Consider the following 27,841-nt stretch of genomic DNA (forward strand, 5'->3'; position numbering starts at 1 on the left):
GGCACAGCAGAGGAAACCATAAACACAACAAAAAGACTAACCTCATAATGGAACCAACATGTGCAAACAAAGACACGAGGAATTTATCTCTAAAACACACAAACAGCTTATGCACCTCGATATCAAAGAAACAACCTAAACAGGGGCACAAGATTTAAATGGATCTTTCTCCAAAAAAGACATAGAGATGGCCATGAAACACATGAACAGATGCTCAGCATCTCTTAAGTATTAGAGAACTGTGAAGCAGAAGTACAGTGGGGCATTGCCTCACACAGGTCAGAAAGGTCATCACAGAAAATCTGCCATAATAAATGCTGGAGAGGATGTGAAGGGAAAAGATCCCTCCCACCTGCTGAAAGTCAGTAAATCCACAAAAGAGAACAGGACAAAGGTTCATTAAAAACTAAACAGAGAAGTACCATATAAGCCAGCAATCCCATTTCCTGGGCACAGATCCAGGGAAAACCGTAATTTTAAAAGACAGGTGCACCCCAACGTTCATGGCAGCACTATGTACAAGAGGCAAGACTTGGAAGCAACCTAAATGGATAAGGACAGATGAATGGGTAAACAAGATGGGGTACACACACACAGAGCAATATTGTTCAGCCATAAAAAGGGTGACATCATGCCATGTTCAGCAACAAGGAAGGAAGTAGAGACGATCATATGAAGTGAAGTGAGACAAAGAAAGACAAGTATCGTATGATATCACTTAGTGGTGGATTCTAAAAACGGAAACAAATGAACTTCTTTACCAAACAGAAACATCCTCACAACACAGCAAAGCACCTTATGGTTACCAAAAGGGAAACTGGTGGGCAGAGGAAATGAGAAGGTGGAGATGAACATACATACACGACTCTTTGTAAAATAATCAAGAAGAACCCACTATAGAATAAGGACTCCTATTCAACACTGTATAATAAACTACATGGGAAGAGAATCCCAAAAAAGGACACGTACACCTAAAACAAAAACAAACACACCCTACAACATTGTAAGTCACTCTACACCAATACAAATTACAAAAAGAGAATGCTGACTCTCTTCTCCCTTCAGGCCTTAGTGACCTGGGCTGCTGTCACATCCCTGAAGCTGGGCAGGCTTGGGTCCCTTGGATGGACCATCTTGGTAGAGAGGAAGGTGGGGAGGATATGCCAGCCAATGAGCCCTTCCCCATGGACCTGGTGTGCCTGTTCCCCTCTGCACCGGCCCACAATCTCAGATCCAGGAGGGTCCTCCTGCAGTGAAACTACACCTACTGCACCCAAAGGATGTGGAGCCTCCGGGCTGGAAGAAAAGGCCCCTGGGCTCCATGTCTCCTGATGGTGAGGTTCCCGCTCCCAGCCTCCTTCCTTAGGGTCACCCCACCTATGATGAAAGCACCCGCCACAGAGTGGTGTTGCAGGCACTGGGATGTGTCCAGGGGAAAGGGGTAAGGGAGGAAGAAGGAATGGGATGCAAGCCTTGGATGTTTCTTCTGGCACATGCCACTCTGACAGTCCAGGAACAGGACTTTCCCTAAGGCTCTGGTTCCCCCAGTAACCAGGGAGGGGCCCAAGGGCATGCTGCCACCTGTGGCCATTTCCCACAACAATAACTGCAATCTTTGCTCACGGGCACTTAATAGTCACTAGGCCTGTGGGCGGTAAGTGAAAAACACCTGCCCTCAAGAAGTGTCCTAGGGGAGGTCAACAGAATAAAACTAAAAACAGAGCAGGCTTCAAGAAGCCAATTTGAATAAGTAAGTTTAACTCACACAGATTTTAAAAAATCACACAAAAAGACGTCAACATCACTAAACATGAGAGAAATGCAAATCAAAACTTCAAGGAGGTATCACCTCACACCAGTCGCAATGGCCACAGGAGGAGACTGCAAACAATAAATGCTGGAGGGTGTGGAGCAAAGGGAACCTCCTACACTGATGCTGGGAATGGAAATCGGGAGCAGCCACGGTGGAGGACACAGGGCAGTTCCTTAGCATGAAAATGAGAATGAAATTAGAATGCTCTCTAACACCATACACAAAAATAAGCTCAGAATAGGTTAAAGACTAAATAAAAGGACAAACACTATGAAACTCTTGAGGAAAAGAGCACATACCTTGACATAAAAATGTGGCAAGTTCTTTTTTGATCCACCTCATAAAAAGAAAACAAAAATAAACAAATGGGACCTAATAAACATTAAAAGCATCTGCACAGCAAAAGAAACCATCAGTGAAAGAAAAAAAACAACCCTCAGAAAGGAAAAAAATTCTTACAAAGATACCTAGAGGAAATTTCTCTTCAACACATACAAACCACTAGTACAGATCAATACCAAAAAAACAAACAACCCAACAAAAAGTCGGCCAAAGAATAAATGCACATTTCTCCAGAGAAGTCATAGAGATGGCCATAAAGCACATGAAACGATGCTCAGCATCACTGGTTCTGAGAGAAAGGCAAATCAAATGTACAACGAGGTATCACCTCACATTGATCAGAATGGCCGCATCAAAAACCCTACAACAATAAGGTCTGCAGAGGGTGTGGAGAAACGGGAACCCTCCTACACTGTTGGTGGAAGTGTAAATTGGTACACACTAGGGAGAACATTATGGAGGTTCTTAAAAAATTAAACATAGAAGTACCCAGTGACCCAGCAGTCCCATACCTAGGCACAGATGCAAAGAAAACCAAAATTTAAAAAGATAACCTGCACCAAAAGATCATGGCAGCACTAGGTACAACAAACCAAGACACAGAAGCAACTAAAATACACAAGGACAGATGAATGAATATAGACTATAGCAAATAGGGTACAACCCCCCAGCGCAATATCGGTGGTGGTTTAGTCACTAAGTCGTGTCCGACTCTTCCGAACCCATGGACTGTAGCCCACCAGACTCCTCTGTCCATGGGATTCTCCCATGGACAAGAATACTGGAGTGGGTTGCCATTTCCTTCTCCAGGGGATCTTCCCGACCCAGGAATTGAGCCCAGGACTCCTGCATTGCAGGCAGATTCTTACCAACTGAGCTACAAAGGAAGGCCAATGCAGTATTATTCAGACATAAAGAAGGATGAAATAATGCCATTTCCAGATACAGGGAAGAAACTAGAGATAATCAAACTACATGAAGAAAGAGAGAGAGAAAAACAAGTATAGGATATTACTTCTGGTGGAATCTAAAAATGGATACAAATAAACTTCTTTACAAAAGAAAAACAGCCTCATAGAAAAGAAACTCATGGTTACCAAAAAAGAAAGGCGGAAAGACAGGGAGTAATTAGCTGGTTCATATCAATACATACACCTTAAAACAGATGCTAAAGGGCTCTTAATAGTCACAAGTTCCAGAGGGCTATAAATGACACCTGCTGTCAAGAATGTCCTGGGGTAAATCATTGGGGAAAAAAATTCCAAACAGGGCCAACTTTCAAGAAACCAGATTCAATAGGTAAATTGTTCTCACAAAATGTAAAATAATAATAAAAGCATGTGCAAAAATAGTCCACATCATTCATTGTTAAATCAATGCCAATCAAAAATACAATGAGGTATCACCTCATACTGGTCACAATGGCCATCATCGAAAAGGTCTACAAAGAATAATTACTGCAGAAAATGTACAGGAAGTGGAATCCTCCTACAATCTTGGTGGGAATGTAAATGGTGAAACCACTATGGAAAACAGCACGGAGGTTCCTTGAAACACTAACATTGATCCTACAATCCTATTCCTTGCCTTAGGTCCGGAGAAAATCTCACCATTCAAAATGACACGTGCACCTTGATTTTCAGGGCAGCACTATTTACAATAGTCAAGACACAGAATCCACCAAAATGTCCATTGACAGAAAAATGAAGACTATGTGGTGCATCTGTACACTGGAATGCTACTCGGCCATAAAACAGAATGAAATAAGGATGCTGGCAGGGGCGTGGATATTCCGAGAAACCATCATACTACAAATACTTTTCAGAGAGGAAAGGACAAATATCCTAAGATATCACATACAGGTGGGATCTATAAGTTCATACCACTGAACTAGTTTATAAAATAGAAACAGACTCACAGACTGAGAAAACCAAATTATGATTATCAAAAGACAGAAGGGACAGATAAGAGTTTGGGGTGAAAATATACACACTAGCATATATCAAGCTGATAATGAAAAAGGGCCTACTGAATAGAACTGAGGACTCTGCTGAACAAACTGTAATAACCTATAGGAGGAAAAAAACAGAGAAAGAATAGATACACATCTATGCATAACTGAATCAAGTTCATGTACACCTAAAACAAATAAAACACTGGGGATCAATTCTACCCCAATATAAAACAACAATAAATTACAAATTAAATTATATGAACTTGGTCTAGAGGACACCAGACAGTGATGACCCTATGGATTAGCTATATGACATGCTACAATATTAATACGGCACCACTGAAGGTTGGTGTGTCAGCAGAACACAAACAGCAACTCACTCAAAGGTGCCTGACCTCATGCAAATGCAACAAGATGAAGAGAAGAAAAAGGACCACAAGTTAATCAGGGCAACACCCTCCATTCAGATGTTGGAAATCCCAGAGAGGGCAAGACACACTGAGGTAAAGAACAGATATGGTGTCTCCGGACCCATGTGAATGGGGTGAGACCCACACAGTCTCCAGACCCTGCACCTGGGGTCACACAGTCACAGTCTCCAGGGTGATCCCCTCTCCCCAGACCCTGCACCTGGGGTGGCACAACCCTGGGTTAGGATACCAGGTCTCTGCTGGATGGGCCCCTAAGGCGGAAACAAGTGGGTTCCTGTAATTTCCTGGGATGGTAGAAAGAAGTGTAGAGTTGGTCTCCTCTCCCCAGACTTGCCCCAGAGAAGTCTTCCTCTTTCCCTTGGTTCTGATATTAACTACTTTTACAGCTGTCACAATAACGTTGAACACACTACCTTGGTTCTGGCAGGCTTGGTCCTCTTGTCCCGCTGAGGTGCCGAGAAAACCCACTGGGCACAGGGCTGGAAGACAAGGGGCAGGTCTGGTCTCTGCCGAGTATGAGTGTCTACTAGAAGGAGATCACAGCAGCAACCTCACCTGCTGCCCACTGGCTTTTTGCCTGATCCATGTGCCCTGCAATCCATTCACCAAGTGAATCTGTCTCCCTTCTCACCATGCTCGTGCCAGTGAACTGGAATAATTACCAGGTAGCCACTTGAGGAGTCTCCAGGTGCCCCGGGGAGGGTGAACTTGGCACAGGGAAAGACCAAGAGCCCTACTGCAGCACTGACCCATGAGAGGGCCATGGAAGTCAGCTCAGAGAAGAGCATGGTTACCTAGAGAAGCCCACCTTAGCTCCGGAACCCAGACATCTGAGCACAGACATCAGACGCAGGCAGAGTTTTTCAGGACCGAGGCCAGGCCGGGTCTCTGTGTCCTGGTGCACACAGAACATGATCAGATCCAGATGTTCTCATTGTAGAAGGCACATGGTCTCGTCTAACATAATCAATGTAGACAGGACTTGAAAAGGGAAAGGGAAAGTGTTAGTCCCTCAGTTATGTCCCACTCTTTGTGACCCTGTGGACTGTAACCCACCAGGCTCCTCTGTCCATGGGATTCTCCAGGCAACAGTACTGGAGTGGGTAGTATATTCCCAGGGGATCTTCCCAACCTAGGGGTTGAACCCAGGCCTCCTGCATTGCAGGAAGATCCTCTACCAGCTGAGCCACCAGGGAAGCCTGTAAACAGGACTTAGGTCTAAATCTACCAGGTATGATAGACAGAAGTTGGTCAGGTTTCGACTGACTTAAAGCTGCTCTCCTAGGAGACACAGATGCGGGCAGGGTCTCTCGTTGTTGGACAGGAGGGTCTCACTCTCATGTGGGAACTAGGATGTACATTTCTTGCAAAAAAATCATCACTGAGCTCCACACTTCACAATTCACCCACATCAGGAAATTGAAATAACCTATGTCTTTAAACATTTCAATGGGCAAAACAAAAATGTTACCGATTTCTCTGGCCATAAGATGATCAGGATCCAGAGCAGAGCCAGAAGACAGACAGGATGTGACCTGATTCCAGCATCCTAGGCTTCCAGCAGGAGGCAGCCACACTGGAAGCCTTCTGGAAAAGTATATTCTTTATTCTTTTTTAATTTGTTAATTGAAGGATAATTACTTTACAGAATTTTGGGGTTTTCTGTCATACATCAACAAGAATCAGCCATAGGCATACCCGTGTCCCTTCCCTCCCAGACCTCCCTCCCATCATCTTCCCCACCCCACCCTTCAGCCTGTCACAGAGCCCCTGTTTGAGTTCCCTGAGTCATACAGCACATTCCCATTGGCTATCTCTTTTACACATGGTATTATAAATTTCTATATTACTCTCTCCATACATCTCCTTCTCCCTCCTCTCCTCCCACCTTGTCTATAGGTCTGTTCTCTATGTCTGTTTCTCCACTGCCACCCTGAAAATAAATCCATCAGTGCCGTCTCTTCAGATTCCATATATATGTGTCAGTATACAATATTTATATTTCTCTTTCTGACTACTTCACTCTGTATAATGGGCTCTAGTCTGAAAAGTATATTATCAGAATAAAAATATATTCTTGAAATTGCAAGCACACTAGTTATTATTTGCAAACCTAGACTAAAATATTCTTAAAAACTTGGCACCCTGATCTTTGCAGTTCCCATTGGTACCTTCACGTTCAAATTTTCTGGGTAGAAACAAGCCATCCTTTCAAATTAGTTTCTTCTAATTCTGTTATTTGTTATTATATGAATGAAAGGTCACACTTGAAAAAAATACAAGAAAATTCCTGCAAATAATTAGTGACTCAAAGAGCCCATAGCTGCATATACTTTTGTCTTCTAACAGTTTCACTTTTCTCCCTAAACAAACCTTTAAAAAAAATGGCTCCCTGATTTGCTTGCTTCTCTGTTCAAACTGAGCTAAAATGAAATTGATATTCATATCAACAAGTAAGAGTTTTGAGTTTTGAGATGTCATACCCCAGGGGCTGCAAACCACATTCTTAAAACATAGCTTAATTTCAAATCGGATTTAATTATAACACTGTGGTTGCATGGAGTATGAACCAAGAGTCTAAATATAGCAGGCAATATGTGAAGACAAATTTGATATTTCATATGTGACAGTAAGGGCTTCTCTAGTGATTCAGACAGTAAAGAATCTGCCTGCAATGCAGGAGACCTGGGTTTGATCCCTGAGTCAGGAAGATTCCCTGGAGAAGGGAATGGCTTCCCACTCCAGTATTCTTGCCTTGAGAATTCCATGGACACAGGAGCCTGGCAGGCTACAGTCCATGTGGTCACAAAGAGTAGGACATGACTGAGCAACTAATACTTTCACTTGTCATTTTTTTTATGTGAGAGTAAAAGTTTCTTGTCAGATCTGCTGCTGGTATGCACAAATTGTTTTAGAATACTCTCCAACATAGATTGTCTCTAAGTCTGGTTAAGTGTGAAATTTATGAATTAAGAGGTGATCTATTCATTCCAGGCAGGAATAGTACATTACTTTGACCAGTCTGTAAAACTTACACATAATCCACTCAAAATTTCAAGTAACAAAACATTTGTCTTAAATTTATAGGCTCCTGGAAAATTACAGGCTCTCGTATTGTATTCTATAAGGAAACATTTCCTCTGCTCTTTCTGTTAACGACTTTTCATAGTAACACTTTAACTCCTCAGTTGCTGATATTATTATCAAGATAAACTTGTCCTCCTGGGTGAGAGAGGTGGATTTGCTCCATTGTGATTGCTCTCTGGTCACATGGGTGTCCCAATTTCTAGTTATGTCCCTACATTCACTTTTTATTTTTGTATCCATCCAATTCTGCTTCTCAGATCTTCACAGCACCCAATAATAAATACCTAGAGTCCCTTGGACTGCAAGGAGATCAAACCAGTCAATTAAAGGAAATCAATCCTGAATATTCATTAGAAGGACTGATGCTGAAGCTGAAGCTCCAATACTTCTGATGTGAAGAGCCGACTCATTAGAAAAGACCCTGATGCTGGGGAAGACTGAAGGCAGGAGGAGAAGGGGATGAGGACAAGATGGTTGGATGGCATCACCAGCTCAATGGACATGAGTTTGAGCAAGCTCCAGGACATGGTGAAGGACAGGGAAGCTTGGCCTCCTGCAGTCCATGGGGTCACAAAGAGTGACTGAACAAAACCAACAAGTTTGGATTATATTAAACACTCTTTCCATAGCTTTTCCCATATCAAAGGATTCAGAACATGGTGAAGCAGGGAGAAGGGTTGAGATTTTAAATGATTTATAAGGCCCCTAGGGGGAAAAAATATTAGACTGAGAAATCCTAGCATTTACTGGTCTATACAAATGAATTACAATGTGTCTTTTTATGAAATTGCAACAAATGACTAGAGTTGCAACAAAATTAGACTTTTATTTGGAATGATTTGAGTTGGAATAGGCTGCTGCTGCTAAGTCACTTCTGTCGTGTCCAACTCTGTCTGACCCTATAGATGGAAGCCTACCAGGCTCCCCCATCCCTGGGATTCTCCAGGCAAGAACACTGGAGTGGGTTGCCATTTCCTTCTCCAATGCATGAAAGTGAAAAGTGAAAGTGATGTCACTCAGTCATGCCCAACTCTTAGCGACCCCATGGACTGCAGCCTACCATGCTCCTCTGTTCATGGGATTTTCCAGGCAAGAGTACTAGATGAGTGCATGAGGATGTATGGGAAGATACATACTTAAGGAGGTATCAACAAGTATGTATACGTAAGTTGATAAAGTACACCTTTGTAAACAAAGCTAAAACATTTAACTATTTTTTTCACTATCTGATCCTTCCAGAATTTGCTATCTCCACCTGACTCCCCTATGGACTTGATGGTTTACTGCCAAGAGATTAAAACTAGTTACACAAATCACGGTTAGATGTGTTGTTTTGAAATTGTGTATGTTTCTGTCTCTCTCTTGTATGAGCTTCTAAATGCTACTATCTGTATCACTTATTTTGTCTACTTTATAAAATTGTCTCTTGCATTATCCATTGTGTAGCATGGCCTTCGCATAGAGAGATAGTTTATATATTTCAAAATAGGGAAAGGAGTACATCATGGCTGTATTGTCACTTTGCTTATTTAATTCATATGCAGAGCACATCATGAGAAGTGCTGAGCTGGATGAATCACAAGCTGGAATCAAGATTGCCGGGAGATATATCAACAACCTCAAATATGCAGATGATGCCATTCTAATGGCAGAAAGTGAAGAGAAACTAAAGAGCACCTTGATGAGGGAGAAAGAGGAGAGTGGAAAAGCTGACTTAAAACTCAACATTAAAACAACTTTAAGATCATGGCAACTGGTCCCATCACTTCATGGCAAAAAAGAAGGGAAAAAAACAGAAGCGGTGGCAGATTTGTTTCTTGGCTCCAAAATCACTGCGGACAGTGACTGCACCACGAAATTATAAGACACTTGCTTCTTGGAAGAAAAGCTATTGACAAATCCAGACAGCAAATTAAAAAGCAGAGTCATCACTTTGCCAACAAAGGTCTTCTGTGGCTGTAGGTGCCCTCCATCCACCCCACAGGGCAGAGACCACAGTCCCCTTACAGATTGTTGCTAAATTAAGTCCTATGGACCCCACTTGGTCCCTAGTCTGGCCGGGGCTCTCCCTCAACAGGGAAGGTTTCCTTCTTCCATTAATAGTAGGTGATAATCAGTAGGTGACGATGAAACCAAAGCTGAGACCAACACAGCACAGGCTTTATTCAGAGGCCAAAGAATGCAGAAGTGAGAACTAAGTTCTCAGGTCAACTTCTCACCCACCTGGAGAGAGTGGCTTGATTATAAAGGGTAAGGGCAAAGAAGGGGGAATGAGGCTAATGATAGGGAGCCAGGTGCATTAGGGGGAGGGGCAGGGTTTTTCCAAGGGAGTGAGGTGCCACCTCCTTTTTTATCATTTTTTGGTTCTACCTGTCTGGTCATGGCAAGCTAGGTGTGTCATCCAGTATGATAACACAGTAAAATCAACGTACAATGAGACTCAAGGTCTGTTGGAGGTCAGATTCATGGTCATCTTGGTCCCAGCTGGTTCCATCTGGTTTTCTTTCTTGGTAGCTTCCTCTCTTCTCTCTGGACTCCTTTAAAGACTTCTGTTAACTCCTGCTAAAGGTAGGGGTTGGAGGGTTGTGAGCAAGGACATCCCTTTTAGAGGTGGGTTTATGGATTTTCAACAAGGGCCTAGAGCAGCTCTGACAACAGGATGAGGCTGAGAAGGGCAATCGGTCTGAGACCTGCACAGGGCTACTGCCAGATGGGGAGGCAGTGAGCAGGGGGCAGGCAGTCAAGGGAGGTTCTGTGTTGACAAGAGATGTGAACGTGGGTCCAGATGCACACTGCCTGCAGACCCTGCTGCAGAACCTGAGTTTTCTGGAAGATACTGGGTGGGGAGGGGGTATTCAGGCAGCAGGGAAGACAGCTTGCTCTGGATGTTCATGTGGGGAAGAGGGGCACAGCAACAGGGGCTCTGCCTGCAAACCCCAGAACCACTCCCAGATCAGTCCCAGAACTGCTCCTGGAGTGGCAAGGAGAAGCAGGTCTCCCACCTACTAGACATGGAGGAAGGGGGTGGGGTGGGCAGGTCTGGGTCTTCACTGTGGCAATGGCTTTTTGTCTTGCAGCAAGCAGGGGGCTGCTCTCTAGTTGAGGTGCACGGGCTTCTCATTGCACTGGCTTCTCTTGTTGCAGAGCTCGGGCTATAGAGCACGTGGGCTTTAGTAGTTGTGGTAAACAGGCTTATTTGTTCCATGGTATGTGGGATCTTCCCAGACCAGGGACTGAACACATGTCCCTTGCATTGGCAGGCGAATGCTCAGCCATTGGACCACCAGGGAAGTCCGGTGACATCCACGTTCTTTGACTTCAATCTTGGCAATATTTTCTGGATCTGTCTTGTCAGCAAGGGTAACAAAAGCAGAATAAGCCAATGGGATTCCATCCAACTGAAAAGCTTTTCAGTGGTGACAAAGGAAACCCTCCACAAAATGAAAAGGCAGCCTACTGCATGTGAGACAATACTTGCAAACCATACATGTAAAAAAAAGAGTTCATATTCAAAACAGACCAAGAATTCACCCAACTCAAACTCCAAAAGACTGAAAACACAACTAAAAAATTGGCAGAAGATTAACATATATACACGGATCAGTTCAGTTCAGTTCAGTCGCTCAGTCGTGTCCAACTCTTGCGACCCCATGAATCACAGCACGCCAGGCCTCCCTGTCCATCACCAACTCCCAGAGTTTACCCAAACTCATGTCCATCACATTGATGATGCCATCCAGCCATCTCATCCTCTGTCGTCCCCTTCTCCTCCTGCCCCCAATCCCTCCCAGCATCAGGGTCTTTTCCAGTGAGTCAACTCTTCACATGAGGTGGCCAAAGTATTGGAGTTTCAGCTTTAGCATCAGTCCTTCCAATGAACACCCAAGACTGATCTCCTTTCGGATGGATACTATCTATAAAATAGAGAACTAATGAGAACCTACTGAATAGCAACAGGGAACCCTACTCAGTGCTTTATGATGACCTAAATGGGAAGGAAATCCAAAGAGATACACATATACGTATAGCTGATTCACTTTACTGTACAGCAGAAACATTTTTGATAAGCAACTATACTCCAATAAAAACTAATTTTTAAAAAGTTTTTTCATCATTAAAAACCCAACTCTTCGCTTTAATCTTTTATAGTTTTCCTGTTCTCTATTGTATTTATCTCTGTTCTAAACTTTATTTTTTCCTTCTAATTTTGGTTCAAGTTTTTCAATAGTTCCTTGAAATCTAAGGGTGCTTACTGGAGATTTGTTTCCCTTTTTAATACAGGCATTTATCACTATAAACTTCCCTCCTAGTACTGCTTTTACTGCATCTCACAAATTTTGGTAATTTGTTTTCATTTTTGTCTCAAGATACTTTTAAATTAACTTTTTATTTCTTCTTTGGCCCACTGATTATTCAAAGTGTATTGTTTGATTTTCACCTATTTGTGAATTTTCCAGTTTTCCTTCTACTGTTGATTTCTAGTTTTCTTTCACTGTGGTCAGAAAAGATTCTTGGAATATCAGTCTTAAGACTTGTGACTTGAGAATGTGCGATACATACTTGTGAAGAATGTATACCCTGCTGTTGGACTAAAAGTTATACATATGTTGGTTAGGTTCATTTGGTCTGTGGTGTTGTTATTCAAGTCCACTGATTTGGGAAGGGGCGGCGATCATTAGTTGTTAGATCTACCCATTATCAAAAGTGGATAGTATAGTCTCCACTATAATTGTATGGTTATTTCTCCCTTCAGTTTAGTATATGCAGAAAACTCCAGTTAATGGATATAGATACTCAGCCACCAAGCATGTGGAGCTGTCATCCACTCCTTAAGATTTTGACCTTAATCCCATCCTAACCCTAACTTCTGACCCTAACCTTAACCCCTAAAGGAAATCAATCCCAAATATTCATTGGAGGGACTAATGCTGAGACTGAAGCTCCAATACTTTGGTCACCTGATGTGAAAAACTGACTCATTAGAAAAGACCCTGATGCTGGGAAAGACTGAAGGCAGGAGGAAAAGGGGACAACAAAGGACAAGATGCCTGGATGGCATCACTAACTCAGTGTACATGAGTTTGAGCAAGCTCTGGGAGATGGTGAAGGACAGGGAAGTCAGGTGTCCTGCAGTCCATGGGGTCGTAAAGAGTCAGACACACTGAGCAACTGAACAAACAAACTTAACCCCTACCCTTCACTTTACCTCAGAACCTTAACCCTAATTCTCTAAATAGTGGGGGAGGGGTAAAATTTTTTTTTAATTCTCCAAATAAGAATATCTCAATAGTATCCCTCTGATGACAGAAATGTCCTTTATCTTCTCCTCTGCCTTCAGTGACTGATAAACTGGATTTTTGTTAATTTAAGTTAAATTGAATTTTAAAAGGGTCGTGTCATCAGTGGCTTGCATATTTGGACAAAGCCCCACCTGGTGCCCTGGAGTTGATGTGAGAGGTCAGTATTTTCTCTGGAGGCCAAGAAGAGATGTGCACGGCAGGGATCTATGTACCTTGATAGGGTAGAAGCCTGTGGTCAAGCGATTCCAGCCTTCTTCCAATTGGAAATTCTTAGTGTCCTAGATTCACCCAACAATGTGGCTTTCAATTGTACAAACTGGGCCGCTTGGTTCCCCAAAAGTCACACTGACAAAAATGAGGCCAACAGAAGAAACTTTAAATTCTAAGTTTATGTCAGACATGGGAAGTCCGCAGGCTGACAGGAGACCCTGGAGCTGTCCAACTGCTGAAAATATGCTGGAAGAGGCTTAAGAAAAATCACCGGTTTTAAAAGTTGCAGTACCAACTGCTCCCCCATAAGAGGCGCTCGACGGCTGAAAGCATTCAGGGGGCTAGACAAGCAGGCTTGAGGCCACTAAGTTCCAGGAAGAATGCCAGTCCACATGGCCTCAGGGGGTGACCCCCCACATGGAGACCCCCCTACGAATGGCCTGTCCTCGCTCAGACAGACATGAACATGGTGAGACATGAGGACACCACATCCACTGCTTTTGGTTATCAAGAGCTGAAACTTCCACAGTCACCAACATTACAAAGAGCTTCAATTAGGATTTTAGATTGTTACAACTTTAACAGTGAATGAGCAAATGAATACATGATTTTTCAACTTAGGAAGATTTACTTAGGTAGAGTTTTCCTGTTTTGAACTAATGGGAAATTTTTCAAAATACAGTACAGAGAGTGACACAATGGATACCTATATGCCAGCAATTACTAAATTACTAAATGTTGCCACATTTTCACCCCATTTTTGTCTTGTGAAATACTGCCAGTCACAGCCCTTGAAAAGTTTCACTCCTGTACTCTTGTGTGTGTGCATGCACGTGCACACACGCATGCACAGGCATGCTCAGTCGTGTCTGATTCTTTGCAATCACATGGACTATAGCCCGCCAGGCTCCTCTGTCCATGAGATTTTCCAGGCAGGAATACTGGAGTGAGTTGCCATTTCCTCCTCCAAATACTCTTCAGTATGCACCTGTAAAAAAGCAAGGATGACTTCCCACAAAACCACAGCACTGTGTCACACTTCACAAACAACAGAAATTCCTGCATGTGGTTCAATACTCAAGTTAAGAGGGGTTTTCCAAAGTCTACTAACATCTGATGGTAGGGCGATACTGAACATGGAGAGCATACCATGAGAAATGATATTTACCTGGCTAAGAATCTAGGAGCTGCCCATGAGAATCAACTAAATACCCCCACCACCATTCCCCACTGTATAGAGAGGAAAAAAGAAAAGTACAATTTTTGATGTAGAACCATAAGGAGCATAAACCTCGGATTACACATAAGAGCTTCCCACAGCTCCGTCTGGGTGTAGCAATATGTTCCAGTGTGATCATATACTGATGCCTGGATTCGTAAGAATCAGTGAACCTGAGACAGAGCATCTCTGCTCTTCTCAGTAAGATGCAGGCCAGTGCACGCACCACCCCCCAAGGGCTGTGAGCTGCCTGAAGACCCTTTGGGGATGGACTCTGCTCTCACGCTGTGGTTCCTTGGGGTCTTTGTTGAGCCCAAGACCCTCCCAGAGTCAAAGCCAAGAACCATACTCTCATCTCCCTCCTCCTGCGCTTCTGCTCCTCAAGGTCATTGGGGCAATGGAGTTCTTCATTTCCAGGGAGGGCTGCTAGGCTCCATGTCTGCCTCCAAGCATTAAATTATTCTGCTCAGTCCTGCAAGGGCTTCAGAATAAGATGGGTTCTAGGTGCAGATAAAATGGAAACAGAAGCTTAAAAAGAAACCACCCATTTTGCTCAGATCTTTGATGAAGATTAAACTTCCTACTCACACTGTAACTGCACAGATGAGCTCTGTGCACTCAGAAAGTTTCAGGGACACTGGCCCATCGGTGGCCAGGCCCAGAAGCTCCAGTGTCACCTTGGACACCTTCCTGGCGCCGGGAGTCCAGCCCTCGCTGTCTGCTTCACTTCCGGACTCCCACTAGGGCCCACGCTTCCCTCTACTGCCCGTTCTCTAAATCTTTCCCAATTACGAAGTCTCCCCTACAGAGCTTTCAAACCCATTTTCCCTTTTTGAGATGTGTTTGTGGCCACATCTGTGCTGCTTCCCTGACATTCACTGATGTGGACGGTGAGGGAGGGGTTCCCATTCCAGGGCAGAGAACACAGGGGCTATGTACACAGGGTCCATGTAGCAGGAGGGGCGGAGTCAACTTGACTGAGGGAGTGGGGGGACTGGGAGCTTCAGGGGCTCAGCTGCAGGTGGGCACTGCTGAGATGGGACAATTGGAGAGCAGGGGTCACAGTCATTAAAGGGGAGCGACTCTGAGCCCTGGGTGGGAAGGGGGTGCATATATCCCTGAGCAGAAACGGGACAAGGAGCCTGCTCCAGGCCCAAACAGCACATGTCATCTTCCACATAACCCTGGCAGAATGGGGAACTGCCCCCTCACTGAACCTGGGCACAGCTCTGCACACAGTCATCTCTAGGGTGCTGGCCATGCTCCTTAGTTCAGTTCAGTTGCTCAGTCATGTCCGACTCTGCAACCCCATGAATCGCAGTATGCCAGGCCTCCCTGTCCATCACCAACTACCGGAGTTCACTCAAACTCATGTCCATCGAGTCAGTGATGCCATCCAGCCATCTCATCCTCTGTCATCCCCTTCTCCTCCTGCCCCCAATCCCTCCCAGCATCAGAGTCTTTTCCAATGAGTCAACTCTGCATGAGGTGGCCAAAGTACTGGAGTTTCAGCTTTAGCATCAGTCCTTCCAAAGAACACCCATTCTCCTTTAGAATGGACTGGTTGGATCTCCTTGCAGTCCAAGGGACTCTCAAGAGTCTTCTCCAACATCACAGTTCAAAAGCATCAATTCTCCTACCCACATCCAAATCTCTGGCCTGCTCTAGGTGCCCCAGCAGACACCTCCTTACTGTGGAGACACTTCTCCACCCAACCAGGACTCAGGCCTCTCCTAACCTCTCAGGCCTTGGGGGCCAAACAAGAGCAGGTACCTTTTGTTCAGGGCTCCCTCCCTCTGCAGGAAGACCCCCAACCTTAGCGCAGGCCTGCAGCAGACTGGATCAGTCTGGCAGTTGGCTTTCCTTCCAATTACCTCTCGCCCATAAGACCAGAGTAGCAACCCAGGCATGGCTGACCCACCCAGCTATGTCCACACCTGGGCCCAGCTGAGCCCCCGACCAGCAAGCACCCCCGCTATAGGAACAGAGTCCTCAGAACAGCCACAAGAAACAGGTACTGATAACATTCGTCAAGCAAATGCCCTATTTTACTAAAAATCCATGTATACATTACATTTTACAAAAACAGCATCCATCAGGATCTCTCAGTCCCTTCCCTAAGCCAACAAAAGATGGGGGCTCTGAGGAAGCGTTCCCCTCCAAATGCTAGGGCTGCCCCAGGCATCCTCAGACGCCTGGTCCAGTGCACAGAAGGCGGAGTTAGTGGAGTCCCTGCCAGGATCCAGCCTGGGGCCTGTGCAGGGCCCTCACCATGCTAGGTGAGGGGCCTGCCAGGACCATGGACACGCTGCCCCCACCAGAGCCCCAGCTGGACGCAGCTCCGGCCTCAGGAGGAAGACACAGGATACCCGTAGTGGTTATGGTCAGTCTCGCCCAGGGCCAGCGTCAGAGACAGGCTGGGCTTCCGTTCCAGCTCCTCCTCCTCCGGGCAGTGCTGAGGGGGCCGAGCTTTGAAGAAGTCGGAGACGTACCGGACCTGGCAGAGAAGAGGGAGGCAGGAACTGCTTGGGTGGGAACAGGACAGGCCAGGCAGGCTGGGCACAGTGGGGCAGGGGAGCCCAGGAGTTGGAGGGCCTCTAGTGGGGAATCAATGAGAGAGCAGAGTTGGGGTCTGAAGGGAAGATGGGAGCACAGGGAAAGGGTCTTGGAGAGGCAGCCCAGAGAGGGCAGGGGTCCCAGAGTGGGGTCTCTGGTCAGAGCAGGGGGTCGGGGCCTGGGAGCTCACAGTGAGGCTGGCCACCAGCGCCCCCTGCAGGAGGCCGACGAGAACGTCACTCCAGTGGTGTTTGTGGTCAGACACGCGGGTGTAGCCCACGTACAGGGCGAAGGCTACCAGGAAGAACTGAACGGTGGGCCGCAGCAGCCGTGCCCACTTCCAGCAGAGCCGGGCCTGCACATAGAGCTGGGGTCCAAGAGCAGAGTCAGTTGGGCACCCGCCAGGCCCACCCTGCCCGCCGCATGGACGGCGACCCTGGGGCCACAAGCCTAGAATCCCCAGACACCGGGCCCCCAGTTTTTATCAACATGGCAGAACCTCCACCTCCGCCCTGGCTCTCCCAAGGCCCAGGGAAGGGCTGCCCATGGCCACAACACGCCACTCACAGACAGCAGACTCACCGCCAAGAATACCATGCAGTACATGCCAAAGGAGGAGTGTCCGGAGTAGAAGGAGAGCCTGAGAGACAGAGGGTGGTGGGGGTCATGGGGTGGTGTGGAGAGGGCAGCCAAAGGATTTACTCGGTCCTCAACCTCCAGACACCCGGCCCCCACCTCGCCCCCCAGGGTCCAGGACTTTATGTAAAAACACAGCCAGCGCCGGATGGCCTCAGTCCTTCCCCTTCCAATTTTCTGACCATGTGGTCAAGTCTCATGGGCTTTAAGGCATCACCACGAAGCTGCTTCAGGCCCTGAAGGCAGAACCCAGGGCCCACAACTGGGTCCAGACAGCAGCTCCACTTTCACTGTGTTTCTTCTCAAGATTATTCTCCACCTGTGCTCACTGATATAAGGTTTGCATTTTCTTTTTATAGAATTTCAAGTTTTAACAAAGGACATCAAAGGAGTAAGTCAAGGCTGTATATTGTCTCCTTGGTTATTTAACTTATATGCAGAGTACAGCATGCGAAATGACAGGCTGGAAGAAGCTCAAGCTGGAATCAAGACTGCCAGGAGAAATATCAATAACCTCAGATAAGCAGATGACACCACCCTTATGGCAGAAAGTGAAGAGGAACTAAACAGCCTCTTGATGAAGGTGAAAGAGGAGAGTGAAAAGGCTGGCTTAAAACTCAACACTCAAAAAACAAAGATCATGGCATCTGGTCCCATCACAAATAGATGGGGGAAAAACGGAAACAGTGACAGACTTTATTTTCTTGGGCTCTAAAATCACTGAGGATGGTGACTGCAGCCATGAAATTAAGACACTTGTTCCTTGGAAGAAAAGCTATGACAAACCTACACAACGTATTAAAAAGCAGAGACATCACTATGCCAACAAATGTCTGCACAGTAAAAGCTATGGTTTTTCCAGTAGTCAAGTATGGGTGTGAGTTGGACCATAAGGAAGGCTGGGCATTGAAAAATTGATGCTTTTGAACTGTGGTGCTAGAGAAGACTCTTGACAGTCCCGTGGACTGCAAGGAGATCAAACCAGTCAATCCTAAAGGAAATCAACCCTGAATATTCACTGGAAGGACTGATGCTGAAGCTGAAGCTGCAATTCTTTGGCCACCTGATGCAAAGAGTCGACTCACTAGAAAAGACCCGACTCACTAGAAAAGACCCTGATTCTGGGAAAGATTGAAGGCAGGAAGAGAAGGGGACGACAGAAAATGAGATGGCTGGATGACATCGCCAACTCAGTGGACATGAGTTTGAGCAAGCTCCAGGAGACGGTGAAGAACAGGGAAGCCTGGTATGGTGCAGTCCATGGGGTCATGAGGAGTCAAACACAACTAAGCAACTGAACAAAAACAAAGGACATCAATGGACAAGAAAGAAAATGGCAGATTGAGAGACCCCACCCCATGAAAGCAACTGGAAAACTGACAATGGTCAGAACAGACTGGTGGTGGCACGTGAACCAGAGAAAGGAGAAGACCTACCTCCCAACGCCTGAGACGCTGCGGTCCTGACCGGTGCCTCCCTGGAGCACTGTCCATAAATACTGGCAGCAAATGCAATAGTCACCACTGCCTGGGGCAGCAAATGCCGCAGGATAAGACGGCTAGCCAAGAAGCCGAGAGGAAAGGCCAGGGTGAGCTGCTCTGCAGAATGAGGCTGAGAATCCGGGGGCCAGGCTGGGCCCATCAGCAAAGACCTGCCAAGGTGCTCCACTCTCTGCTCTGGCCAACTCACAGACGTGTCAACTGACACGGCCCACGTGGCACATGTACCCCAACATATACACGTACCCACCCAGCACACATACTCCAAAACACACATAGGGCGCACATACCCCAACACAGCACACAAACCCCAACACACACGTACCCCACATGGCATACATACCCCAACACAGCAATGTACCCCAACACAGCAACTCACCCCAACACACACATACCCCACACAGCACACTTACTCCGACACACACTACCACAACTCAGCACACATAAAACAACATGGCACATGTACCCAACACGGCACAAGTACCCCCCACAGCACACCTACTCCAACACACACACACCCCAGTATACAGACTCCAACATGGCAGATGTACCTCACCATGGCACATGTACGCCAACACACACATAACCTCAGCATTCACGTACCCCACACAGCACACAAAGCCCATCTGTAAAATGAAAACTTTTCTTACGTGGTTCCAGGTATTTAAGGATATATCTGTCTACTCACTAGCCTATCACTCAGCTAACAGCACAACTTCACAGCCACTCATGACAAAGAACAAAGACTTTACAAAATTAGTTCAGAACACTTACCTAGCAAACAACCAATGCCAACAAACAGCAAAACAACAGAAGGATCTGATTTCCAGATGTATGCTACATTATAGGTATATATGCTGCATTATAACATTAAAAATGCTCAGGGAAAGGGGACACATATATACCTGTAGCCAATTCATGTTGATGTATGGCAAAAACCATCACAATATTATAACTATCCTCCAATTAAAATTAATTAATTAATTTAAAGAAAACTGCCTGGGGACTTCTCTGGTGATCCAGTGGCTAAGCCTCCCCACTCCCAATGCAGGCAGCCCAGCTCCCTCCTTGGTCAGGGATCTAGATCCCACATGCTACAGCTAAAATAGACCTTGTATAGCGAAATAAGTAAATAAGTAAACAGTTTATTTATGTAAAAAAAAAAGGCAAGTTTTCAACAACAATAAATATTTATAATAGATGCACAAAAAAATGTGGGAAATGCCCAGGGGGAAAAAAGTCTATTCCTAGAAGCAGTCTCTAAGAGACTCAGATATCAGACTTACTAGATAAAGCCTTTTTTTTTTTTAAGTTTGGTAGATAAAGACTTTTAATCTGCCATTTAAAATATGTTCAGAGAGCTAAAGTGAGAATGATGTCTGACCTAATAGAAGAGTACCAAAAAGAAACAGAAGTTGTAAGAAGGAATCAAATAGAAATTCTGGAGTTCAAAACTATAGTATGTGGAAGATGAAATCACCAGAGGGGCTCAAAAGCAGACTGCAGGCAGAAGAGCGTGTGAACATGGAGACAGGTCAATCAAGACTTTGGTCTAAGAAACAAAAAATGAAAAGAATGGAGAAAGTTCGATGAACTTCAGTCTTGTGGAACACCATCCAATGTACCAACACAGGTAAAACAGGAGTCCCAAAAGGAGAACAGAGAAAGGGGCAGAAAGAATATTTGAAGAGGAAATGACTAATAACTTCCCATGTTTGATGATAAACATCCATCTACACACCCTAAAGGCTCAGTGAACTCCAAACCGGATAAACTCTAAGCACAGCACAGTCAAGCTACCAAAAGATGGTGAAGATCTCAAGAGCTGCAAGAGAAGGCATTCGTTGTGTACAAGAAATCCTCAATAAGATGAACAGTGAATTTCCCATCAGAAACCATGGAGGCCAGAAGGATTCCAAGTACTGAGAGAAAACCCTGTGAATCATGAATTCTACATGTGGCAAAATGATCCTGTAAAAATAAAAAGAAGTTAGACATTTCCAAACAAACAAGAACCAATAAAATCCATAGCTGATATGCCTACAAGCTCTATGAGAAATGTTAAAGGGAGTCTTCCATGGAGGAATGAAGGATACTAGTCAGTAACTTAAATCTACAAAAAAGACACAAAAGACACCAGTAAAAGTAATTACAAAACATAAATAGCAGTGTGAATGCATTCTCGTGTATAATCCTATTTTTCCCTACATGATTTAGAAAAAAATAAAAATCAGCTACACTAAAGAAAAAAAACTAGACTAACTGGATGATTCCACAGTAGATATCACATCATTATGCTATACATCTGAAAGTAATACAATGTGGCAACTATGGGTTTCCCAGATGGCACTAGTGGTAAAGAACCTACCTGCCAATGCAGGAGACATAAGAGACACGGGTTCGATCCCTGAGTTGGGTAGATCCCCTGGAGGACAGGGTTTCCCTGGTGGCTCAGTGGGTAAAAGAATCTGCCTGCATTGCAGGAGACTGGGTTCGATCCCTTGGTCAGGAAGACCCCTTGTCCCGAGAAGGACATGGGAACCCACTGAACGGAGGAGTCTGGCGGGCTACAGTCCGTGGGGTTGCAAAGAGTCAGACAAGACTGAGCAACTAAACCACCACCTGGAGGACATAGCAACCCACTCCAGTATTCTTGCCTGGAGAATCCCATGGACAGAGGAGCCTGGCAGGCTACCAGCCCATTGGGTTGCAGAGAAAAAACTGAGGTGACTTAGCATGGCAAATATAGCTTAATTTGTTTTAAACCATATAAAACAGTTATTATAAATCTATGTTGATGAGTACATGATGTATAAAGATAAAATCTGTAACAATAACCTCATAAGGGGGTGGAAATATATGGCTGCAAACATTTTGCACAGTAAGTACTTATGAACAGAAAAAGCAGTAATGGGGGAAAAAAGCAGTAATGGAGAAATTTATTTTAAAGATACAGTATATAGAAAACAAATAACAAGACAAAAGATATTCACTGTGAGAAAAGGATCAATCCATCCAGAGATATAATAACAAAGATACAAGCACCTAAACTTGGAAACACTGCAGAATCCAGACCTGAAAGGACAGAAGGTGTGATTCCACTGACAGGAAATGTTCAAAACAAGCTGATCCACAGACACAGAGTGGGTTCCTGGTTGTCAGGGGCTGGGGTGGGGGTGACAGCTCATGGGTGTGGGCTTTGTGTGTGTGTGATGAAAATATTCTAGAATATTAGAGGGAAACGGATGCACACCTGGGAATGCACTAGAAACCAACAAACTGTGCATATTAAGATGGTTAAACTGGTGGATTTTGTTTGGGGAATTTTATTAAATTTTTAAAGAAGGAAAATAGGACATCAATCAAATGAAAAGTTCACCAGTAGAGATGGTGAGAGGACAGAGCAGAACGTGAGGGTGGGGGCCTGACATTTCAGGGAAGTGGGTCACCCCCTCCTGACACCTCCTGCTCTGCCCCAGGGCCAGATACCCCAGCCCCACCTAAGCTCCCTGCTGGCATGATGCAGGCACGGGCACCTCCAGGCCTTGCTCCTGCCCGTTCTCCTCACCTTCTCAACCTGGCAGCTCACCCCACAATACCCAGCTCCTGAGGGCCCTTCTGCAACCCCCACCCTCCTCCCCACTGGGAGCACTGCCCACCTGGACTCCGTGACGTTAGCAGGGCTCCCCCTGCACACCTCCACCTGCACGTACGCCGAGCAGTTGACGCGGCTCCAGTCAGGGTCACACACAGCCAGGAAGTTGGGCCGCAGGCGGCCGGTCATGTACTTGGCCAGGTCTGTCAGGGACTGGCTCACTGCCGCCCCAAACAGGAACGTCCCCACCACCTTGTAGAGGGCGGCCAGGTAGTTGTTGAAATCAGAGCGGGAGTAGAGGCGGTCCGTGTACACCAGGTAGGCTTCCCCGGCCGACACCTGCAGGCAGCAGCCGGAGGCTTCAGGGTTCCCAGCCTCTCTGAGGTCTGCGGGGAGCTGGGGACCCCAAGAGGGCTCTCTTCCACACAAACGCCACCCCAGGCAGGACTGGACCTGCCAACGCCCCAGCCACCACCCCCCCAGCCCCCCGCACGCCCTCCTGCCTTACAAGGATGACAGTGGCTGTGATGATGACCCCGGCCATGAGCCCATGGGTGATGGTGTCTGGGCGGTAGGGGTATCGGATGGAGTCATCGCCACAGTAGAAACCTCGCTTGTACGGAGTGTTGACGAACGTCAGGATGGCACAGGGCAGAGCAGCTGGGTGGGGTGGGGGGAGAGGAGGCCGGTAGCCATAAGGTGCTCCCTACAGCTGCTCCCCAGCTGAGCCCCACACTCAGCTGTGCCCTCGTCTGGCACCTGGACCCGGCCTCAGCCTCCCTCCAGGTCTCCTAACCTCCCTGCCCACCCGACAGTCAGGAGGAGCTTTCCTCACAGTAAGTGAGAGGTCGCCACCCTGGTTTAAACCCCTGTGATTCCCCTTCATCATCAGATCAACACTCAGGTCCTGCCCAGGCCAAGCATCCACCCTCTGCACACTGCCCACCCTCTCCCACCCCTTGCTTCCCTCCAGCCTCCTCCACTCTGCTCTTCACCCAAAGCCAGCAGGCAGCCACCCAGGCCTCTGCTCACAGCCCACTGGCTGCCCAGAACAGTTCTGACTGACTCCCGTCTGCCCCACTGACCACCCCACTCCTGGGGCCCTCTCACAGCCTTTCTCCAGGGTCCTCACCTTGTGTAATCTGCAATCACCCTGTGATACCTGAATGACTCCCCAGACACTGCTCCCCCACAGTGAGCACCTGGGGGGCCTGTCATCATCAACAACTAGTCTCTGGAGCATTCTCAGGTGGGGCCTGGCAGAGGCAAGTATCTTCCCAGGCGGTGCTAGTGGTAAAGAACTCATCTGCTGATGCAGGAGATATAAGAGACTTGGGTTCGGTCCCTGGGTTGGGAAGATCCCCTGGAGGAGGGCATGGCAACCCACTCCAGTATTCTTGCCTGGAGAATCCCATGGACAGAGGAACCTGGCAGGCTATAGTCCATAGGGTCGCAAAGAATCGGACACTACTTAAGTGACTACTTAAGCACACATACACACAAAATGAGAACGCCCTGCTTGTTCTAGGGTTGGCCACAGACCAGGAACACCTGGTGAGACATCTGCCTCCACACGCTGTCCCTGAGCCAGCCACACAGGGACCGGACAGGCCCGGCCCAGACCAAGGAGCTCAATTCAAAGGTACATTCAGGAGTCACAAGTCACGATCAGACCCTGCCTGGCACAGCCGCAGGCCTGGAGTCCAGAGGCCCCAGGAGCCAAGGGCAGCTGGGACACAGGGCTCCCCGCCCCCCCAGGGTGGCAGCACAGTGACAAACCCAAGCAGAGTGCCCTTTGGCCCTAGCAGGGCAGGTGACATGTGAAAAACGGTGTGACCAGAGCAGGAGGAGGGCAGGGCCACACCCCCTTCCAAAGGTCAAGTTCAGAGCCTTGGGGACCACCCATGATGGTGCTGATGCTGGTAAAGGCTCAGTGAAGAACACAGAGGTCTGGCTCATGGAGCTGAGGGGCTGGGAATAAAAATAACAAGCATGGCAAGACTGGGAGGCGACCGTGGCTGTCAGTGGAGTGTTGGGCAGGACACATAAGGAAGGTGGCTTAGAAATTCAGAAGACATCTGGGGAAGAGCACCCCCAGAGGGGCGGCCTATATAAAGGCTGGAGAGTGGAGAGCCGAGTGCTGGGGGGAGCGAGGTGGGGTGAGCATACGAGCAGGTTGGAGACAGAGAGGCTGAGGAGCAGAGGCCTGCAGGGGTGAGGAGAGGGGCTGGAAGAGGCTGAGAAACCAAGTCGAGCCCCACTTCCAGGGCCTGAGCAGAGCAGGGGCTCCCATGGGGGTTCCCATGGCAGGGGCCAGTGAGTCAACCTCCAACTCCTGTTCCCCAGGCCCAACCCTTTCCCCTGGAGATCCTAATCTCCAGGGTCAGACCTGGGGCCGGGCTCTCCTGGGATTTAGGAGTCAGGTGTGCCCACAGCAGACACGCCAGAACCTTCCTGACCTGGTGTTGACCCCCGTGTTTCCCTCGGGGCCCTTGTCACCATCTAAAACTGAACTGCTGCTGTACTGAAGCTTCTAGACTGGGAGCTGGGTCGGCCTGGGCTCCAGTCCCTGGCACACGGGCAACCCTACCCAACCTAATCTCCCCTCAGTCACCCCTGGCCTGTGTGACCTCCAGAGGGAAGCCAAACATCCCTGGGTGGAAACTGGGGAACACGGCAGCACCCCCTCACAGGCTGACTGGAGGAAAAGGTTTAATTATCACAGGCGTCATAGTGTCTGGTATACAGTAAGCGCCACAAAAACGATTAAAGACGTGCTCAGGAAAGGATGCCCAAGGTGGCCAGACACACACAACCCCCTCTCCCAGGACTTCCAGCTGCCACCTGGCCCTTCCCTAAAGGGGTCACTTCTGGGACGTGGGGGCAGGCACTGCCTCGGCCTGCAGCCAGGGCAGACCCCTCCCGTCCCAGAGGAGGCGCAGGAGCCAGACTTGCGGGAGGGCAGTTGAGGCTGGAGGGGCCCCTCCCAGCGCAGGGGTAGAATTCCGGGGCCATTGTCCGCACATTCCCGGAGCAAACACTCAGCCTTTGTTTCCGAGCCCCTGGGGGGGTGGGGGAGAGGGGGCTGGGGCTGCCCCTTCCCCCAACCTGGCCCGCAAACTCGCCCGACAGGTTTGATTCGCGCCACCCAGAGGCCCCCAGTTCGACAACAGCCGGGGGCCCGGTTTCTCTCCTGGCTCTCCCAGGCCGGAGACCGGAGGGCGAGTGTTCGAATCCCACCGCCGCCTGGGCGCCCCCGGCCAGGGCTCCACCCTCCCAAAACCAGCCGACCGGAGCATGGCGCGCGGCGGAGGGCCTACAGGGGCGCCCCGCGGCCGCGCCCCCCGCCCTGCCAGCCCCACCCGGCCGCCGCCCGCGTGAATCACCAGCCCGGCCTGGCCAGTCGAGGCGGGCGGTGGAGGGGGTGGGGGTGGCGAGCGGCCCCGGAGGCGACTTCCTGCTGTCGCGGAGGGGCGAGGGACACCGACGCCTCCGACTGGAGACCCGCGGGGGAAACGAAGGCCCCGGAGGGCGCGCGCAGACGTCGAGGCCGGTGGAGGGGGCGAGGAGGTGAGCCGAGGCTCCGCCCACCTCCGGAGGCCTCCGAGGGGTGGGGGCCCTGCGGCCCCCACCGGTCCTACAAAAGTTCGGGGGGATCGGGGACGGGGCCGCCCGGGATGGGGTCTCCCCACGCCCCCAGGCCCCTGAGGCTCTTACCGACCAGCACGCACAGCACGTCGAGCAGTACGAAGACCCACCTCCGCTCCATGCTGCCCCCGCCCGGGCCGCGCCCGCGACCCCCGGCGCCCGTCCCACCGCGTCCCGTCGCGTCCCGGCTGGGCCGCAGGGTCACATGGCCTCGGAGCCCGGCCCAGCCCGGGGGTGGGGGGGGAATGAGCGGGGCCGGGCCCGGGAGCGGCGGACGGGGCGGGGCCGCCGGGGGGGAGGGGGCGGACTCTGCCCCCGCCCCGCCCGCGGCCCGCGGGGTGGGGGTGGGGGGGCCGCGGGGCGGGGTGTGGGGAACCGGGTCGGTACCGGCCGGCGACTGGAGGAGGGTTGCGGGTCTAGGAGCTGGCAGGGTCGTCGGCGCCCAGCACGCCCCCGGGCCCCCACGGGAGGCTGAGGCTGAGGGACCGCCAGTCCCGGGTCACCCCGCAGCGTTCGCGTCCGGCCGCACGCCCCGGGCCCCCACGGACTGGATCGTCTGAGTCTGGGATCGGGAGAAAGAAAGAACCAACGAAGGAATGTGTGAGGGGCGGCCGGAGAGGCCGGCAGGACGGGGCGTAGAGGACGGAGCTCGGGTACCCCAAGACCGTCCCTGCGGGCCCCTCGGTGCGCCTCGGTTTCCTCTTTGGGGCACTCGAGTCCCTGTGTGCGCGTCTGAATACTTCTGAACCAGGAAGTGTCTACAAATCGATGGGGCGTCGTGGCTTAACTGCAGGGTTCTTTTCTTTCCTCCTGGTGCTTAAAATCCAGATGGCCCTTATACATACCCGGCATTTGAAAGTCATTACCTCAACGCCCACCCTGTTTGTACCAGGCCCTGCTCCCTTGTGGCACACTTCCCACCCCCGTTTATAGGGAGCAAGTCATGCCCAGAGGCCTTGCTCAGACACTGCAAAGGGTAAACTTAGGGTCTGTGCCCTACGTCCCCTCCAGGCCCCAAGGACTGAGCTGGGACTGAGCTGGGCCGTGCCGGGGTTCGACACACCCGCACTGGATTCTTTGGGCCGCAACCATATGAGAGGCATTGGGGGGTGTCACCACCTCCGGGAGAGCCCTGGACACGGGAGGACAGGCGAGGTTCTGCCGCTCTCTCAAAATTACACAGGGAAAATAGGCAGGGCTGGGGTTTGAACCCAAGCAGCCTGCCCCGAGCCCCACCCCCGCCAAAAACATGAAAACAGGAGATGTTCTGGACTATTTTTTTAAGAGATGAAAGGAGCCAGGTCCAGAGAGGAGCATCCTCCAAGGTCAAGCAGCTGAGAGGCGGACTCAGTGCCCCCTTCCTGAGGGAGCGGGGGTCGACAGAGAGGCAAGGTGCTGGGGTGGGGGGTGGGGGTGACAGTGCCCGGTTCATCTGTGGCTCCTCCAGCCCTGGTCAGACGGTGGGGTTGACATGGTGCCTCTGGGGCGAGTCCCCCAAACCCGGGAACGACTTTCCTTAAGCAGTCCAGCAGCCTCCAGCACCACCACCAC

General features: G+C 48.7%; 1 protein-coding gene across 2 annotated transcripts; it reads right to left on the reverse strand.

Annotated features, from left to right (window-relative positions):
* Positions 1 to 16,386: 16,386 nt before the first annotated feature.
* On the reverse strand, positions 16,387 to 27,016 carry PLPP2 (phospholipid phosphatase 2). Of its 2 annotated transcripts, none has more exons than XM_069589667.1 (6): positions 26,360 to 27,016; positions 23,151 to 23,302; positions 22,707 to 22,981; positions 17,495 to 17,552; positions 17,103 to 17,279; positions 16,387 to 16,853 (listed from the first exon to the last, which is right to left on the reverse strand). In XM_069589667.1, the coding sequence occupies exons 1-6, from the start codon at positions 26,409 to 26,411 to the stop codon at positions 16,704 to 16,706; spliced, it is 864 nt and encodes a 287-aa protein (XP_069445768.1). In that variant the 5' UTR covers positions 26,412 to 27,016; the 3' UTR covers positions 16,387 to 16,703. The 2 variants fall into 2 exon arrangements, with proteins under 2 accessions (XP_069445768.1, XP_069445769.1); XM_069589668.1 differs by having other exon boundaries at positions 26,401 to 26,562.
* Between the last annotated feature and the right edge of the window lie 825 nt (positions 27,017 to 27,841).

The sequence above is a fragment of the Ovis canadensis genome, chromosome 5, assembly GCF_042477335.2.
Source record: "Ovis canadensis isolate MfBH-ARS-UI-01 breed Bighorn chromosome 5, ARS-UI_OviCan_v2, whole genome shotgun sequence".
Classification (NCBI taxonomy): domain Eukaryota; kingdom Metazoa; phylum Chordata; class Mammalia; order Artiodactyla; family Bovidae; genus Ovis; species Ovis canadensis.